This window comes from Pan troglodytes, chromosome 2 (assembly GCF_028858775.2).
Source record: "Pan troglodytes isolate AG18354 chromosome 2, NHGRI_mPanTro3-v2.0_pri, whole genome shotgun sequence".
Classification (NCBI taxonomy): domain Eukaryota; kingdom Metazoa; phylum Chordata; class Mammalia; order Primates; family Hominidae; genus Pan; species Pan troglodytes.
Window position 1 is genome coordinate 187,120,906 of NC_086015.1, and position 19,375 is coordinate 187,140,280.

At 45.2% G+C, this 19,375-nt stretch overlaps 1 protein-coding gene across 4 annotated transcripts in view; it reads right to left on the bottom strand.

The window, feature by feature from the left end:
* The window catches only part of ABCC5 (ATP binding cassette subfamily C member 5), a 98,004-nt gene that overhangs the window by 19,476 nt on the left and 59,153 nt on the right, over nt 1-19,375 (bottom strand). For all 4 annotated transcript variants that reach the window (XM_016942384.3, XM_016942386.3, XM_016942385.4 and 1 more), the window contains 8 exons: nt 14,025-14,209; nt 12,754-12,900; nt 12,338-12,467; nt 10,871-11,024; nt 10,652-10,780; nt 8,220-8,406; nt 6,746-6,835; nt 3,622-3,811 (listed from right to left, as the gene is read on the bottom strand). In XM_016942384.3, the coding sequence (XP_016797873.2) occupies nt 3,622-3,811; nt 6,746-6,835; nt 8,220-8,406; nt 10,652-10,780; nt 10,871-11,024; nt 12,338-12,467; nt 12,754-12,900; nt 14,025-14,209 (1,212 nt within the window). The remainder of the gene's footprint in view (nt 1-3,621; nt 3,812-6,745; nt 6,836-8,219; nt 8,407-10,651; nt 10,781-10,870; nt 11,025-12,337; nt 12,468-12,753; nt 12,901-14,024; nt 14,210-19,375) is intronic.

Below are 19,375 nucleotides of genomic sequence, written 5' to 3' on the forward strand. Positions count from 1 at the left end.
AATGCAATATTGTAATTGCTTTTTTCACTTAACACTGCATTGGCCAGGCACGGTGGCTCTTGCCTGTAATCCCAGCACTTTGGGAGGCTGAGGCGGGCAGATCACCTGAGGTCAGGAGTTCGAGACCAACCTGGCCAACATGGTGAAACGCTGTCTCTACTATAAATACAAAAATTAGCCTGGCAAGATGGCGAGGGCCTGTAATCCCAGGTACTTGGGAAGCTAAGGCAGAAGAATTACTTGAACCTGGGAGGCAGAGGTTGCAGTGAGCCAAGATCGTATCATTGCACTCCAGCCTGGGCGACAGAACGAGACTCTGTTTCAAACAAAACAAAACAAAAGCATTGTATAACACTCAGTCAACCATCTTTAAAAAAAATTTTCAAGATAAAATTTTAGTGGTTGCATTCCATCATGTGCATGTATTCTTGTTCAGCCAGCCCTCTAAGGGTCAACATTTAGTTTATGTAAAACTTATAATACTGTTATGTCCTATTATCTTAGTGCTGAAACTTTACTGCCACCTCAGACAATTTCCTTGGGAAAGAATCTTAGAACTGAAATTACTGTGTCAAAGGACATAAACATTTAAAAGGTGCTCTCTCTACAGAGCCAAAAAGAAAAGAAGTTTGCCATAGTCCTGTCTACCTTTCTGCAACTTGGTTCCATGGTTTAGATTTAGAACTACGGTGTTTTAGCTGTTGAATCACTTTTCCTTGGCTGAACGCCTGGTTCTTGACCCTCCTACCTTTCTCGTGCCACCATGTCACGAAAGACCTCTTGTGAGGGCCTCATCGAGATCACCACGATGCTGTCTCTTCAGCACTCATGGAGGGCGCAAACAGCCTGCCTTGCCCCAGTGTCTACAGCCACGACCCCACTGTTGGGATCTACCCCCTGGGCATACCTCTGTCTAACAGCCTAATGGGAACCTGAAAAACACCCATAAGACTTAGAAGAAGTAACGCCCAGGAAACTTGGAAAAAGCTGTATTAGGACCCATCTTCCTAATGCAACAATCCTCACATCCTTCTACCAGAAACGAATTAGGAAACCTGGTCCGTCTAGCAGGATAGTTCTCCTCCTAGAAATGAGTGACTCCAGGCCGGTGGGCGCAGCGGTTCACACCTGTAATCTCAGCACTTTGGGAGGCCAAGGTGGGTGGATTACTTGAGGCCAGGAGTCTGAGACCAGCCTGGCAAACATGGCAAAACCCTGTCGCTACTAAAAAATACAAAAAAAAAAAAATATATATTAGCTGGGCATGGTGGCATGCGCCTGTAATCCCAGCTACTCCAGAGCCGAGATCGCACCATTGCACTCTAGCCTGGGCGACAGACTGAGACTCTGTCTCAGGAAAAAAAAAAAAAAAAGAAATGAATGACTCTGTTCAGGGTTGGGGGACTCAGTTACTGGCCCCTTTCCCAGATAGGAGGGGAGGAGACATTCCCTCTGGGCCGAGGCAGGGCTTTAAGATCTAAGCTAAGGAAGGAATGGTGCCCGAAACAATGGGTCGAGTTGTTCCACTTTAACAAAAGGTGCCTAGGTTTGGACCACCTGGACTGGAAGACTTTAGAGTCCTCTGAATCTGACTACCTTTGCACTGATGGAATGTGCTGGTAAGAAAGGCAGTGAAGTCCTCAAGATGGTGTCCTTGACTGACATGACCACAGGAGAGTTTCCAAGTTACCCGTGAAACTTGGAAGAAGCTCTATTAGAACCGGAGTGTAAATCAGGTTATTATTATTATTATTATTATTATTTGAGATGGAGTTTCGCTCTTGTTGCTCAGGCTGGAGGGCAATAGCGCAATCTCAGCTCACTGCAACCTCTGCCTCCTGGGTTCAAGAGATTCTCCTACTTCAGCCTCCCGAGTAGCTGGAATTACAGGCATCCACCACCACACCCAGCTAACTTTCTGTATTTTTAGTAGAGATGGGGTTTCACCATGTTGGCCAGGCTGGTCTTGAACTCCTGACGTCAGGTGATCCACCAGCCTGGGCCTCCCAGAGTGCTGGGATTACAGGCGTGAGCCACTGCGCCTGGCCACTATGTTCTTTTTCTTGTTTCTCTTCTGTCACTAACTACTGTTTAATGAAGTTGTGGTGCTTGTTTTGGCCTATCTCACCTGTGTTAAAGGGAAATCATAACAAAGGACATCAGTCAGCTTTCAGGGGAGCAGTGTACCCCTGGGGACGAATGCGGCAGAGGGGCTCAAGGGAGAGAACAGTAAAAAGGCTTGGGGACAGTCACCCTGCTTGGCTAAAGATTCCCTTCCAGCATGAAAGACCTGGAGCAATGTCTTGTTTTGACGTGAAGTAATTCCCTCAAACAGAAAGCAGGAAATGGCTTTTTCCTTTTCTTCCTTAGAAAGTTCTTTAAAATCAATTGGCCAGAAAAGACGAAAGGTTTTTTTTTTTTTTTAATGGCAAGGAAAAAAGCTAGAAGAGTTTTGATGCTCTTCCAAAGAAGCATGGAGCCTAGAAAACTAATGAAAACTGAATCAAAGATACCTCTTATACAAGGATAAAAACAACAGTAAAAGAAGACAAGTTCAGTCTTTGGAATGCTATTCAGGAACGAAAGTGAGAAAAAAGGGGCCGGGTGCGATGGCTCACACCTGTAATCCCAGCACTTTCAGAAGCTGAGGCGGGTGGATCATGAGGTCAGGAGATCGAGACCATCCTGGCCAACATGGTGAAACCCTGTCTCTACTAAAAATACAAAAAAATTAGCTGGCGCCCCTGTAGTCCCAGCTACGTGAGAGGCTGAGGCAGGAGAATCGCTTGAACCTGGGAGGTGGAGGTTACAGTGAGCTGAGATCGTGCTACTGCACTCCAGCCTGGCAACACAGTGAGACTTTGTCTCAAAAAAAAAAAGAAGTAAATTACTCAAGTCCTGACCCTAGAAATCTAAAGAATCTACAGTTAACCCATTTCTTTTCTTTTTTTTGAGACGGAATCTCACTCTGTCACCCAGGTTGGAGTGTAGTGGCGTGATCTTGGCTCACTGCAACCTCCGCCTCCCGGGTTCACGCCATTCTCCTGCCTCAGCCTCCCAAATAGCTGGGATTACAGGCATGCGCCACCACACCTGGCTAATTTTGGACTTTTAGTAGAGATGGGGTTTCACCATGTTGTTCCGGCTGGTGTTGAACTCCTCAGGTGATCCACCCGCCGCGCCCTCCCAAAGTGCTGGGATTACAGGCATGAGCCACTGCGCCCAGCCTACTGATAGTTTTAAAAGAAGGCCATGAAACAGCATGTGTCAATGACCTCATTTTTGTAAACCTACATATTACTAGAGGAAGCCTAACAAGATAGCTACCAAAATGTTACCAGTGCTTCTCTCTGGGTAGCAGAGTTGTGGGTGCTGCTCCTCTTTCGTACTTGGCTGTGTGCCCCAGTGTTCTGCATTGAGAATGTGCACATTTATGACTGTGAAAAGCACTCAACGTCATCAAAGTGGGGTCAAAAATAAACCTAGAAAATTGGTTTCAGTAGGGGGCTGAGACACTAATTGCTTATCAAACAAACAAGGATCCGGTTTCAAGGGGTGAAAGTGATATTTCATAAACTGCTACGTTCCAATGGATTCAAAGAAGGCTTTGCACATCCTTACCTGATCCTGTCCGCCCCACAATGCCAATCTTCTCTTTAGGTTTGATCGTGAAGGATACTTTCTTTAGGACGAGAGGGAGGTTTTCTCGGTACCTCATCTCTGCGTTCTCGAAGGTCACCTCTCCCTCCTGGGGCCAGTCAGGGGAGGGAGCCTTGTTCTTAATTCTGGCAGGTGCTTCCAAGGACAGAGTCTGGGGAGACAAGGGTGGCCGGTTCAGACTGACCACAGATTCTTGGGGAGCTGCAGGCTTTGTCACAGAGAAATAAAACCAGGACAACCATAGCAGCCACACAGAGGTAGCTGCCACCCTGTCACCTTGCTAGGAAAGAATCCCTTGGAAGTGAATGCTTATCATCACTAAACTCGACAGAGACAGAGCACAATGGCTACTAAGTGTCATGGCTACTAGCAGCAGCCTGGGGAGGGAAGTGGTGTTCAGACTACCTTTTGTCTCAAGGAATTATTCCACAAAGCTGCCTTGGGGGCCAAAGGAAAACCAACACGGGCAGACATGAGGCCTTCCACCCCTCCACCACAGCAGTTTTTACTGAAATTCTTTGAGATAGGATTCTACCATTTGATAATCATTGGCTTAAATCCAAAGGAAGAAAACTAATATTTACTGAACATCTGATTGGATCCTGGCATTCTGGCATGTCTTGGTCAATCCAGGAGACACAGACTCTAATTCTAATTTTGCCACTGTGTGACCTGGACAGATCACCACTTCTTCTGCATCTTAGTTTCTTATCTGCAAATTGTGGAGACTGGATTAGATGATCTTGAGAATCTATTCCAGCTCAAAATGCTGTGATATAACTGCTTGGGTAATTTTTGTCATCAACAATCATATCTCATGATCTTTTAAAACTCTCTGGCAATTGGCCATGGAGTATATAGCCTTATGGGGGAAGTAAGGGCCAAAGACTGTAGCACTCTGGGGGGTTAAGCCTAAAGTCTAAAACTCCAAGCTGGAAGGACTCTGTGTTGGGACAGTCAGTGGGAGGGCAGGCCTCTGAAATGTGACCGGTTTCAGCAGGGTCCACTTTGTACCACCACTGACCGTAATCCTAACCTCTCCAGCACAAGGCTCTCGCCAACCATAACATTAACTCGAACACTGCACATATGTACACACACGGGTCATCTACACACCAGGACAGTGTGCAAAGAGGCTAACTTCTAAACATTAAAGAAGAGCTATTACTAGATACACTGGGCAGCCACCTGCCATCCTTTCGGAGAATAAGAAAGTTATTCATTTATAAGCTTAAGAAATATTCTACCACTAATGAGGCTCACTGTCAAAACAATCAGTGAAGCACATCTCTATTAGAGAATACAGTTTACATACACTCAGTTCCCAATTGAAAGAGTAATTTTTCAGGCCGGACACTATGGCTCCTGTCTGTAATCCCAGCATTTTGGGAGGTGGAGGCAGAGGCAGATCGCTTGAGCCCAGGAGTTTGAGACCAGCCTGGGCAACATGGCGAAACCTATCTCTATAAAAAATACAAAAATGAGCTGGGCCTAGTGGCGCATGCCTGTAGTCCCAGTTACTTGGGGGTGCTGAGGTGGGAGGATCACTTGAGCCTGGGAGATCGAGGCTGGACTGAGCCGTATTCACGCCACTGCACTCAAGCCTGGGTGACAATAAGACCCTCTCTCAAAAAAAATAAAAAAATAAAAAATAAATTTAAAAAGGAAAAAAAGAAAAAAAGTTAACTTTTCAAAACTATGTTTCAAAGTCAAGTGTTGAGAACTCAGAATATACTCTTCACATATAAACAATGACACAGATGCTTGTACAGTCTCACAGCAGTTCAATAAAATAGACAACTCTTAAGAATTGAGTTCAATTTGAGAATCTAACTACTCATGATGCTGCTTCATAAGCAAATTTGTCCAATCTGTGGCCCTTGAGCCACATGCAGCCCAGGACAGCTTTGAATGTGGCCCAACACAAATTCGTAAACTTTCTTAACACATCATGAGACTTTTTTTTGCAATCTTTTTTTTTAAGCTCATCAGCTATCGTTAGTATTATTTTATGTGTGGCCTGAGACAATTCTTCTTCCAATGTGGCCCTGGGAAGCCAAATGATTGGACACCCCTTGTTATGGTTTGGCTCTGTGTTCCCACCCAAATCTCATCTCGAATTGTATAATAATCCCCATGTGTGAGGGGAGAGGCCTGGTGGCAGATGACTGAATCAGGGGGGTGGACTTCCCCCTTGCTGTTCCCGTGACAGTGAGTTCTCAGGAGATCTGGTTGTTTGAAAGTGTATGGCACTTCCCCCTTCTCTCTCTCTCCTGCTCTGCCATGGGAAGATGTGCTTGTTTCCCCTTCACCTTTCGCTATGATTGTAAGTTTCCTGAGGCCTCCCAGCCATGCGTCCTGTTAAGCCTGCGGAACTGTGAGTGACTTAAACCTCTTTTCTTCATAAATTACCCAATCTCAGGTAGTTCTTTACAGCAGTGTGAAATGGATTAAGACATCACTGTAGGAAATTGTTTAAGAGTTCCAGTTAGGACAGCAGCAAGATGCCTGCCACCCACGGCGAGATGGAAGGGGTTCCTGGGGAAAGGTGGGAAGAGCTGGATACTCTGGTATCAATTAAATTTACTCGTTTGTAAGTTAGGAGAGCAGTTTAGAATTAGCTATGGAGCTTTTCAAACTATAGAAGCCTGGGTCCCACCCCAATCCACTGCAACAGAATCCAGAGATGAGGCCACGTTTGTCCTGCCAAAAGCTCAGCAGGGGGTCCTGATGGCCATCCCTGATTAAGAACAATTGGACTATAGTAAGAATTAAAAGAATACATGGTTTTAAACAGTGTAAGGAAAATGCTCCATTAGTCAGTTAAGCTGAACTGACAAGGTTCTGAACATTCTGGAAATTAGCCAATGAAGTTCTCAGCCCGACATAATTTACAAATATACTTAGAAACTCTTACGGTAATCTCTTTCCCATTCCAAGCACGGTTGAGAGATTGCTGGAGATTCTGTGGGATTAGATAGGCAGAGAACACAAGCCTACTCCTTGTACACCCAGCTGAGGCAGCAAAGGGTAAACCGACTCCAAGAGGAGTCAGATCACGGTAAAAGGCCTACAGCAGTCTGACCTTAATGTAGTGATTGATCCTCTCCACCGAGGTGAATCGAGCTTCTGTCTCAGATGCCAGTCTGACCGTAAACTGGAACAGCCCCGTTAACTGATAATGGAAAACAACAATCAAAGAGATAATTCATTATCAATACACGCCAGGCCAATGCTGGAGAACTTCCTTCATCTAGAGGACCACTAAGAACTGAGCACACGCAGCAGCTGGTCTTAGGGACCTAGTCATTCTCTTAGCTTTTAAGACATACCTGTTACCACATCAACTGCAATGCTCAGTGAATGCGGGCAGTATCATGGCACTGCTGGAACCACTTTCTTGTACCCAAAGCCTTTCTATTCATCTTTACATTTCCAATAACACATATCTGCAACTGATTCACTTCTGGACTTCCTACTTGTATCTGAGCCTGTTTGTGGGAGTCACAACAAATGGAGATATCAACCTATGAGCAACTAGTAAGAATGTTTCCAGGAAAGTCAAATCAGATACATAATGCTGGGAAATGAGTGAGTCTGGAGCCCCTGTGCTCCATAGACTGGGGAGTCTAAAAATAGTCTATATAACGCATTGTCTTCCCCAACCAATTGTCAAGTAAATTGCAAAATGTGGCTGGACATCTCGGGGTATCTGTGAAGACACATATCTCTGGGGTTCCTTTGACTATTTATTTTTATCTTTTCAATACAGAAAAATGTCAAACACACAAGAGTAGAAAGAGTAGTATAATGAACTCCCAGGTACCAAAACTCTACCATAAAAATGATCAACTTACAGTCAATATTGTTTCATCTGTATTCCCTTCCATTCCTACCCCCACCCCCTATATTATCTGGAAGCAAATCGCAGAGAGCTTATCTCACCCAAATATTTCAGCTTGTACCTCTCTAAAATATAGACTCCTTAAAAACATAATTCCAATACCATCATTTTAGAGGGTAATAATAATCACTCAACATCTTAAAATATCTAGTCAGTGCTCAAGTTCTCAACTATTCTCTGAGCTATTTGAAGATCCTCAATCATCCCTAGGGGCTAGAAGGGTTTATGTATATAACAGTATTGGGAAAATCAGGGCCCTGAAAAGAAAATGCACATAAGAAGCATATTGAGTCTATAACATTTCTTAGAAGACTAGAAAGAGGCCAGAGATGAAATGGTGGTGAACACAGAAACCCACAATTAAGAAACTATTTTCAAGATCATATTTCTTTTTGAAGAAAATAGTATCTACTTCTTACACACATGCAACAGACTTCAATTCCTTTATTCCTAGATTCCACACTTACCTCTCTCCTATCCCTACCTGCCCCAGTCAAATCCAGATTGTTACGGTCAAATCAGACCATGAGCAACTCTAGGGGTCCAGAGGTGAAATAATGGCTCAGGGTGGAGCCCCCCACAATCATCCCGCTTTTACGTCAGCACAGGAAGGGCTCAAACAAGCAAAGACGACGCTCCTATCCCAGAGACTGACCTGGACAGCATAAGAGATGGCGAGACCTGCATAGGCTGGGGGAATCTGCCCGTGCATAAGAACGATCATCAGCCCCGTAGTGGTGATGAGGGCGATGCTGATGAGGTCCAGCCGCACAGCCAGCCACCGCATCGCACACGTAAACAAGAAAAAAGGAGCTTGGTTGTCATCCAGCAGCTCCTGGTACCTGTGAGAAAGACAACACTTAATGGGCAGAGAAAGTACCACACAACCCCGCGCATGGTCAAAGCTTCAGTGAGTCACATGATGGAGGGCACGTGTTTAAATACTTCCTGTTTCTAACTGAGAGAATGCCCTGGAAACTCCAGGAGGGTATTCTAGGAATTCTGGAGGTATTCTAGGCCGCATGCATAGGAGGACATTAAGTTTTTCTAATCTTAGTTACTCTTTAAAAACAAAAAAAAATCCTATTAAAGATGTTAGGGAAAACATCTATCTCAGCACAGAGTAAACATGGGAAAAGAGACTGAATAAAGAGGCTTGTGTTAAATTTTAGAAAAATATCTTAGGTCAGAGGGCATTTTCTGAAAGAAAGAAAGGTTACAAACGCCAACAGCAGAAATGGTTCAAGGCGAGGAAAAAGAAACTCAGAGTGAATATGGGAACACCGTAAGTGTGTGCACATGCCGCCACCGTGCAGAATGGCACTTGTTCCCCAGCTATGGAGCCAAGCACCAGGAGAAGCAAGCTAAACCACAGCAAAAGGGACTCAGGCAATGTTTACTGCTGCTACTGAAGGAGCATGGCACGGCCATCAGTAGGGGTCCCAGAGAGCAGACCAGACCCCTCTGAAGGCTCAGTGCACCATGTACAACTAGAACTCCAGAGCAGGAAGTTTTGCTGCGCAGATGTGCTTTGCTTTGAAAAATCACTTTTCCTCTTTCCAATAAAATATGTAATCTTTAGAGAAAATTTAGAAAATGCAATAAAAATAGGAAAATGTAAAATTCCAGTAATCTCATCACCCTGTTAAAACCAGAGTTGATATTCCGCTGCATTTCCTCCCAGCAGTTTTTTTCAATGCACTGACATTTACTGTGTGTAGGTATATACACATGTACGTATTTAGTACATTTCACTTTCTTTTCTGCTTAAAGTTTAGGAATTATTTTTCTGAGTCATTTAACATTTTGAAAACAATTTTTTCTAAACTTTCTATTCTAAATTTTCTCTCTAAAAATAATCACCCAACTTTTGCAATAGGCAACATATATACAGAATAGAAAATTTAAAAGTTACCAAAGGTTTACCATGAAAGGTCAAGTCTGTCTCATTCCCATCTTCCAGCTACCCAGTTCTCCCTTCCAGTGGCAACTAACAGGTTTTTTTTTAATCCTTTCAGAGATATTCTAAATTTTTATTTTTATTTTTTTTGAGACGGAGTCTCGCTCTTGTCACCCAGGCTGGAGTGCAACAGCATGGTCTGGCCTCACTGAAACCTTTGTCTCCTGGGTTCAAGTGATTCTCCTGCCTCAGCCTCCTGAGTAGCTGGATTACAGGTGCCTGCCACCACGCCTGGTTAATTTTTTTGTATTTTTAGTAGAGACAAGGTTCCACCATGTTGGCCAGGCTGGTCTCGAACTCCTGACCTCAGGCGATCCGCCCACCTCGGCCTCCCAAAGTGCTGGGATTACAGGCGGGAGCCACTGTACCCAGCCTGATATTCTAAATGTTATACATAAAAACACATACTCAAAGGTAGCATACAATATATTAATACACACATCTGTACTCTGCTCTTTCACTAATATATGCTGGAGAACATTCCCTATCAGTACCTATAGAGCTGCCTCATTCTTTTTAAGGGCCACATAGTACTCTATGGATATACCATAGCTTATTCAACCTGTCCTATATTGAAGAACATTTAAGTTAGTTCCAATCTCTTATTAATACAAAGCTCCACAATGACAATGTACATAAGTTTCACAAATAAACAATACTTGATGCTTAAATAAAATCTACTCAAATGTCATGACTACCTTTTACTACTTAAAAGAAAAAGCAAAACTCTATGAAATATAGCTTTTCAGGGCCAAGGCCAATAGACTCCTAATCTGTGGGGTTTGTTCCTTGTATTTTGTTTTGAGATGGGGTCCACTATATTGCCCAGGCTGGACTTGAACACCTGGGCTCAAGCCATCCTCCAGCCTCAGCCTCCTGAGTAGCTGTGACTATAGGCACGTGACGCCGCATGCAGCCCAAATCTGTATTTCTGTTTTCTCACTTGCTCAGAAAGGAGTCCCGCCAAGCAATTGGATTTTAATCAGAGATTATTCCATTAAATCATGAATACCCTTGGTAATGAGATTTATAATCCCCATCTCTGGCCTTGAAGAGCCTCCCGGACAAGTATCAAACGCTGGGATGCTGACTCCCCTTTGAGGCCTCTAGCCCCCATCAGGACAAACCTGTGCAGAAACTCCTGCCCTTTATTGTAGGCGTGGATGGTGGCAAGGCCCTGTATGCTGGACGTGATGTGGGAGAGGAAAGGTGACTGCGTGATATTGTCCAGACGCTTCAGCTCCCGAATCAGGACCCTGGAGAGAGAATGAGCTCCGTGTCACAGCACCTGCCCAGCAACTCAGGCTTCTCCGTGGCCCCAGCAGACATGAACGCTTCCTATTTACCTGGAGACAATGTGCAGGACTGAAAAGAGGATGACAAGGGGTCCCACTGCCACAAGGAACCACGGGAAGACTCCTGCGATCATTCCCACGCAGAAGAACACCAGGATAACGTTCTGGATGAACATCTCCGCCTGGAACGGCAGCCGCACGTCAACTGTGGAAACAAATAAAGGAGCAAGTGTCAGACGGTTTGGAAAAATGGAACTGAAAATTGAAAAAAACAAAAAGGGGTTCCACAAACTCTCTATCTGAAGTTTGTGATGTTGTCTTTAAACAGTCTGATCAAAGAAAAATTTAGAAACCTGGATGCTCTGATTTTTTTTTCGTCTCAAGAAAATCCTCTTACTCCACTCCCTTTTCTTGGTTCCCTTCCTGCCCCACTGCTTTAAACATTTTCCCCCTTTACAAAGTAACATATGCTTATTTTAAAATATTTGGAAAATAAATATGTGAAGAAGAAAACAAAAACTATATTCTTACCAATACCGATGAACTGCTGTTAACATTTAAGACATTTTTTGTCTTGCAAAATTTTTAAACATACATAAAAGTTAAAGGAAGAGCACAGACCCTTCAACAGTTATCAACTTTCATCTCTTTTTGGCTGTCTCCCCACCCCGCCACCTTTTTTCTTCTGGTTAAAGTATTTTCATGCAAATCCCAGACATGTTGCTATTATTTACTTTTTTTCTTTTTTCCATTCATGTGTGAGCACACGCGTGTGTGTTTAGCAGAAATGGGAACATGTTATGTATCAGTTCGAATATCAGGGATAGTTCTGATTTCTTGTTACCTCTGGCCATGGGTTTACAATGGCCTATCAATGCCTGAAACAAACCCCTTCCATGAAGGCAGCTACAGTGCAGCAATTAAAAACATTAGCTTTGGGGTCAAAAAGATCTGGGTTCAATTTCCAGCTTTGTCACTCAATAGCTGTAGATCTTGGGCCAGTTCCTTGACCTTTCCAGATAGCAGCTTTCTCATTATTCAAGGAGTGAAACAACACCCGCCTGACAGGCCTGCTGCGGAGATTAAGGTAACATGCATAAAACACTGAGCATGCTGCTTGCTACACAGGAAGCCCCCTGTCAATGTCAGGGGCTTTACTGTTACTCTGAACTGTGGGGGTACAGTATTTCAGTTCTGGTGCAGGCACAGCCCATACAACAGCCAGAAAACCTGCTAGGTTGTAGGCATCCAGAAACCAAGGCATTGCTTTAAAATCTGTGTGTGTTTCAGAATCTCAGATGCCTCTGTTCAAAGCCTTTCTGCTAACTCAATTCATTGAATTTATTTTCAGGTCAAACAAGACAGAAAATGCAGTTGCAATGTTCCTGGTGAAAACACCAGCAGCCACTGTGCTCTCAGGATCTACAGACAGACAGATCTGCACATTTGGAGAATCATCTAGAAGGCTGGAAGCACAGTGAGCTCCAGAGTATTAAAAAAAGGCTCAGTGAGAAATACCTTCATCCATGTCTTTGGAAAACCTGTTGAGAATCCTCCCTGTGGGGGTCGTGTCAAAAAACTTCATAGGGCTTCGAAGGATCCTTCGGAAAAGCTCGTCATGCAGCCGGGAGGAAGCTCGCAGTGTGCCCTGAGGAGGAGAGCACAGAGTGGTCAGGGCCCAGGGACAGCTCTGTTCCTACTGGTCCAGAGAACCGCTCCGCAGCACATCTACTCCCAAAGCGGGAAGGTGCGAGGGGTCAGGAGGCACGGGTGGCAAGTGAGAAAAGGTGGAGGCTAACGGAGTATGAGTCATCTCAGCCAGGGCCATCCTGGTTAAGGGAGCTCCCCTACTCAGCATGAACTGAGAGATGCCACACCAAAGCCTGACCACAGGTCACCAGGGAGGAGGGCAGAGACCACCCACCAATGCATACCTTGACAAAGACAACTCCTCGAATGGCTTTCAGGATCAGCATGACTGCCATGGAGAGGGCGTAGATGCTGGCGTAGTACTGCATATGAGGATTGTCCTTCATGCTGTCACTCACCGAGGTCTCGTTCCCTCGAGTCACAGTGGTGTTCTGTTTGGAGCCAAAGTTCTATGAGGCCAGACTCCTAACGACTGCCAAGAGCCCCTGCTCAGTGCCATTCTCAGCTCAAGGGCAGGGCAGGGTACAGGATAATGACCCACCCTGGGACCTGGCCATGGCTTTGTCCACCTTTTTTTTTTTTTGAGACAGTGTCTCACTCTGTCACCCAGGCTGGAGTGCAGTGGCGCAATCATGGCTCACTGCACCCTCTGCCTCCTGAGTTCAAGAAATTCTCATGCCTCAGCTTCCCAAGTACCTGGGATTACAGGTGTGCACCACCATGCCCAGCTAATTTTTGTATTTTTAGTACAGACAGGGTTTTGCCATGTTGGCCATGCTGGTCTTGAACTCCTAGCCCCAAGTGATCCACCTGCCTCGGCCTCTCAAAGTGCTGGGATTACAGGCATGATCCACCACACCTAGCCCTCTTTCTCTCTGTTCTAATGTCATATGGTTTGGCTTTGTGTCCCCACCCAAAGCTCATCTTGAATTGTAATTCCCAGGTGTTGAGGAATTGTAATTCCCAGGTGTTGAGGAATTGTAATTCCCAGGTGTTGAGGAATTACCACCCGGTGGGAGGTGACTGGATTGTGGGGTGGATTCCCCCATGCTATTCTTGTCATGACAGTGAGTTCTCACGAGATCTGACGGTTTTAGAAGTGTCTGACATGTCCTCCCGCACACGCTGTCTTGTCTCTCTTCTGCCACCTTGTGAAGAAGGTGCCTCCTTCTCCTTTGCCTTCCACCATGATTGTAAGTTTCCTGGGGCCTCCCCAGTCATGTGGAACTGTGAGTCAATTAACCCTCTTTCCTTTATCAAGTACCCAGTCTTGGGTATTTCTCTGTAGCAGTGCAAAAATGGACTAATACATAACGGATGAGAGCAGATAGCCTGCAGGTGTCCTACTGCACGCCCTACTGCCCTGTGGGTTGGTCAGGGTTTTTTTCCTTCTGGTGAGGCTACATTAGGGACTCATCTTTTCATCCTGCAAAAATCTCTCTTTACAGCTTCTTTTAAGTGAAAACTAGAACAATTTCCCTAAGAATAGCCAGGGAATAGGGAGAAACGGCCACATTCTTAGACACAGAACTTTCCCATTTATGAGTAACCTTACCCCGCTTCCTTGCTTGATCCAGTAACTCAACCACCAGGTGCTGAAGGCGGTGCTGCCTACATTCAGCATGAAAAGGGCCATAATAACCAGGAATGCCAAGGGGCCCCCAGCAGCCTGGATGTAGACACCATATACTGACCAGGGCACTGAACCCTGCCCTTTCTCTTCCAGCTGCACAAGCTGCCCTAGGTAAGAAAAAAAGAAACGTGGACTCAGAAGGGAAGAACTATTTCCACAAAACTAAGTCACCTGCAGAGCAACAGAATCGGACAACCTGCAGCTTCACAGGGGTCTAGATTAGATTTCCTCTTTGTCAGAAGCATTCATTCATCTATTTAACATTTACTGAGCACCTACCACGAACCAGGCCCAGGATGAAGCCCAGGAGCAGCAAAGAGGATGAAGACCAGGTCCCCACCCCTAGGGACCTGGCTGAGGAGCCTGCCACAGACTGGTAGGACAGGCAGATCAATAATCACATAATTACAGTGAAATGTGCTCAATGTGATGATAGAGCTATACGCAGGGCAGCATGGGAACCCCTGGGAGGTATACTTGACCTATTTGGCTTAGGTGTGGGGTGGTTGGCAGGCATGTTTCAGGTAAGACTTTCTGTATTGCTTCTCAAAAGGTAAGCCACAGATGACTGGGTGGGGAAAGGAGAGATAGCAGGCAGAGAAAACAACACGAGCACAGGCACAGGGGTAGCAAAACACACCACCACAGTGATTCGGCACAGCTGGAACAGATGTGCACTTAAAGAATGGCAGGAGATGAGGCCGACTAAGCAGGCTGTGGTCACAGAAGAAAGGCTTTGAATTTTGGCCCCACAAAGAACTTCTCAACAGAAAGGGTGACAGGTGTGTCTGACTTCTGTTGGGCTAGGAAGGACCTGGCATGGCTGATATTGCCACACCAGCTGCCTCTGGGAGCGAGCAGCCTCTTTCATGCCTCCTGTGTTCCACACAAATAGCCTTTTCTGTATGTGTCCTATCAGGAAAAATATTTGAAAATGGAAGGTTACTGAAAGACTCCATGCAGGAAAGTTGGTTGGTCTCATGTTTTGTGTGTCTTTTTTTTTTTTTTGAGATAGAGTCTCACTCTGTCGCCCAGGCTGGAGTGCAGTGGCGTGATCTCGGCTCACTGCAACCTCCGCCTTTCCGGGTTCAAGCAATTCTCCTGCCTCAGCCTCCCAAGTAGCTGGGATTATAGGCGCCCGCCACCACGCCTGGCTAATTTTTGTATTTTTAGTAGAGACGAGGTTTCACCATGTTGGCCAGGCTGGTCTCGAACTCCTGACCTCAGGTGATCTGCCTGCCTCAGCCTCCCAAAGTGCTGGGATTACAGGCATGAGCCACCGCACCCAGCTGGTCTCATGTTTTTAACTAGATCTCGCAGCTGACCGTGTGGAAGACAGGTTCAAAACGAGGCAGCTGTAACACTGTAGGTAAGAGATGATAAAGGCCTGAACTGGGGTTGTGATGGTGGGATGGAGTTTTGGGAGGTAAATTCAGTAGGACATAGTAACTGGCTGGCTGCTGGAGGAGAGAAAAGGTTCAAATATATTCCTGAGGATCTCCCTGGCACACTCAGATTCTTGACACTAATATGAGAATACAGAACGTAAACCAGAAAGTACCTTGAGACGGGTCTCAATCAATTTAGGAGTTAATTTTGCCACGGTTAAGAATCATGACCAGTGACGCAGCCTCAGGAGGTCCTGAGAACAGGCCCAAGGCAGTTGGATTACAGCTTGGTTTTATGTTTTAGGGAGACATGAGACATCAATCAATATAAGTGGGGTAATCACTGGTTTGATCCGGAAAGGTGGGGCAACATGGGGCAGGGAGGTGCAGCTTAAAGGTCAAAGGTGAATTCAAAGATTTTCTGATTGGCAATTGGTTGAAAGGGTTAAGCTCTGCCTGAAGAGTTGAAATTAGCTTGAGTGGTGTGGGACAGGGTGTGGACGCCAAGGTTCTTGTCATGTAGATGAAGCCTCCCAGTAGCAGACTTCAGAGAGAATAGATGTGAATGTCTGCTATCAAAGGTGTCGGACCCTCTGGAGAGACCTAGTAAAGGAAGGAGATTCTCTACGTAATGCAGAACTTCCCCTTCAACAGACAGCTTTGCAGAGACATTTCAAAATATGCATTTCTTCCAGGGCCCTGCAATCTGTCCCGTGATGCTCTATTATTTTAATAGAGTGAGGTTGGAATTAGGTATCTTACAGCTACAAAGAGACTGTTCTGTCAGTCTTAGGATCTCTATATAAATGTTAATGCTCGTCAGTTGTGTGCCTGAACTCTAAAGGCAGGGCAGTATAATAAGGCACGTCCAACATTGTCTTCCCTTCATGGTCTGAATAGATTTTCAGGTTCCATTGGGTACCCTTGGCTTACAGGAGAGTTTATTCAGTTAGTTGCAGGGCACAGAATTTAATTTTTCATTTGCAAGAGAAACAGCTATACAGGAAGATTTTCCCTGTTTTGTTTTTGAACTTTTATTTTAGATTCAGGGAGTACATCTGCAGATCTGTTACATGCAGATCCGTGTGTATATCACATCGGTTACATGCAGATCCGTGTATATATCACATCGGTTACACGCAGATCCGTGTGTAAATCACATCGGTTACACGCAGATCCGTGTGTATATCACATCGGGTACACGCAGATCCGTGTGTATATCACATCGGTTACACGCAGATCCGTGTGTATATCACATCGGTTACACGCAGCTCCGTGTGTAAATGACATCGGTTACACGCAGCTCCGTGTGTAAATGACATCGGTTACACGCAGCTCCGTGTGTAAATGACATCGGTTACACGCAGCTCCGTGTGTAAATGACATCGGTTACACGCAGCTCCGTGTGTAAATGACATCGGTTACACGCAGCTCCGTGTGTAAATGACATCGGTTACACGCAGCTCCGTGTGTAAATGACATCGGTTACACGCAGCTCCGTGTGTAAATGACATCGGTTACACGCAGCTCCGTGTGTAAATGACATCGGTTACACGCAGCTCCGTGTGTATATCGCATCGGTTACACGCAGCTCCGTGTGTATATCGCATCGGTTACACGCAGCTCCGTGTGTATATCGCATCGGTTACACGCAGCTCCGTGTGTATATCGCATCGGTTACACGCAGCTCCGTGTGTATATCGCATCGGTTACACGCAGCTCCGTGTGTATATCGCATCGGTTACACGCAGCTCCGTGTGTATATCGCATCGGTTACATGTAGCTCCGTGTGTATATCGCATCGGTTACATGCAGCTCCGTGTGTATATCGCATCGGTTACATGCAGCTCCGTGTGTAAATCGCATCGGTTACATGCAGCTCCGTGTGTAAATCGCATCGGTTACATGCAGCTCCGTGTGTAAATCGCATCGGTTACATGCAGCTCCGTGTGTAAATAGCATCGGTTACATGCAGCTCCGTGTGTAAATCGCATCGGTTACATGCAGCTCCGTGTGTAAATCGCATCGGTTACATGCGGATCCGTGTGTAAATCGCATCGGTTACATGCGGATCCGTGTGTATATCGCATCGGTTACATGCGGATCCGTGTGTAAATCGCATCGGTTACATGCGGATCCGTGTGTAAATCGCATCGGTTACATGCTTATCTGTGTGTAAATCACATCAGTTACATGCAGCTCCATGTGTATATCGCATCGGTTACTTGCAGATCCGTGTGTATATCAAATCAGTTACATGCAGATCCGTGTGTATATCACATCGGTTTCATGCAGATCCGTGTGTAAATCACATCGGTTACATGCAGCTCCGTGTGTAAATCACATCGGTTACATGCAGATCCGTGTGAACATCACATCGGTTACATGCAGATCCGTGTGTAAATCACATCTGCTACATGCAGATCGGTGTGTATATCACATCGGTTACATGCAGATCCGTGTGTACATCACATCGGTTACATGCAGATCTGTGTGTAAATCACATCGGCTACATGCAGATCCGTATATCACATCGGCTACATGCAGATCGGTGTGTATATCACATCGGTTACATGCAGATCCGTGTGTATATCACATCGGTTGCATGCAGATCCGTGTGTATATCCATCGGTTACATGCAGATCCGCGTGTAAATCACATCGGTTACATGCAGATCCGTGTGTATATATCACATCGGTTACATGCAGATCCGTATGTATATCACATCGGTTACATGCAGATCCGTGTGTATATCACATCGGTTACATGCAGATCCGTGTGTATATCACATCGGTTACATGCAGATCCGTGTGTATATCACATCGGTTTCATGCAGATCGGTGTGTATATCACATCGGTTACATGCAGATCCGTGTGTATATCACATCGGTTACATGCAGATCCGTGTGTATATCACATCGGTTACATGCAGATCCGTGTGTATATCACATCGGTTACATGCAGATCCGTGTGTATATCACATCGGTTACATGCAGATCCGTGTGTATATCACATCGGTTACATGCAGATCCGTGTGTATATCACATCGGTTACATGCAGATCCGTGTGTATATCACATCGGTTACATGCAGATCCGTGTGTATATCACATCGGTTACATGCAGATCCGTGTGTATATCACATCGGTTACATGCAGATCCGTGTGTATATCACATCGGTTACATGCAGATCCGTGTGTATATCACATCGGTTACATGCAGATCCGTGTGTATATCACATCGGTTACATGCAGATTCGTGTGTGTATCACATCTGTTACATGCTTATCCGTGTGTACATCACATCTGTTACATGCAGATCCGTGTGTATATTACATCTGTTACATGCAGATCCCTGTGTATATTGCATGACGCTGAGGTCTGGGTTACTAATGATCCTCTCACCCAGGTACTAAGCATAGTACCCGGCTTTTCCCTCTTTACACAAATAATGTTTACAAATCTCGGAATAAGCCTCCCTCATGCCTTGAGCACTTTATGAGTTGTGAGTAGCTAGGTTAGTGACTATGTACAGAAGAACATATGTTTGCTAATGATATTCTGATTTTTTACTGCCTGTGGTAAGAACTAACAAATGTCTCAGCCTTCTGTGCTGTTTGTTTTTTGGGGTGTGTCAATAAGGTATCATAAACCACACCTGAATTCAAAATCCCATAACTTTTAAAAAAAGAAATAAAAGAGGCAGTAAGTCAGGATGATCAACTCCCAATACCAAATATCTCCTGCAGTTTCTTTCTTTTTTTTTTTTTTTTGGTCAGGATCTCACTCGGTCCCCCAGGCTGGAGTGCAGTGGCTCACCTCGGCCTCCCAAGTAGCTGGGACTACAGGTATGCACCACCACGCTTGGCTAATTTTTATATTTTTTGG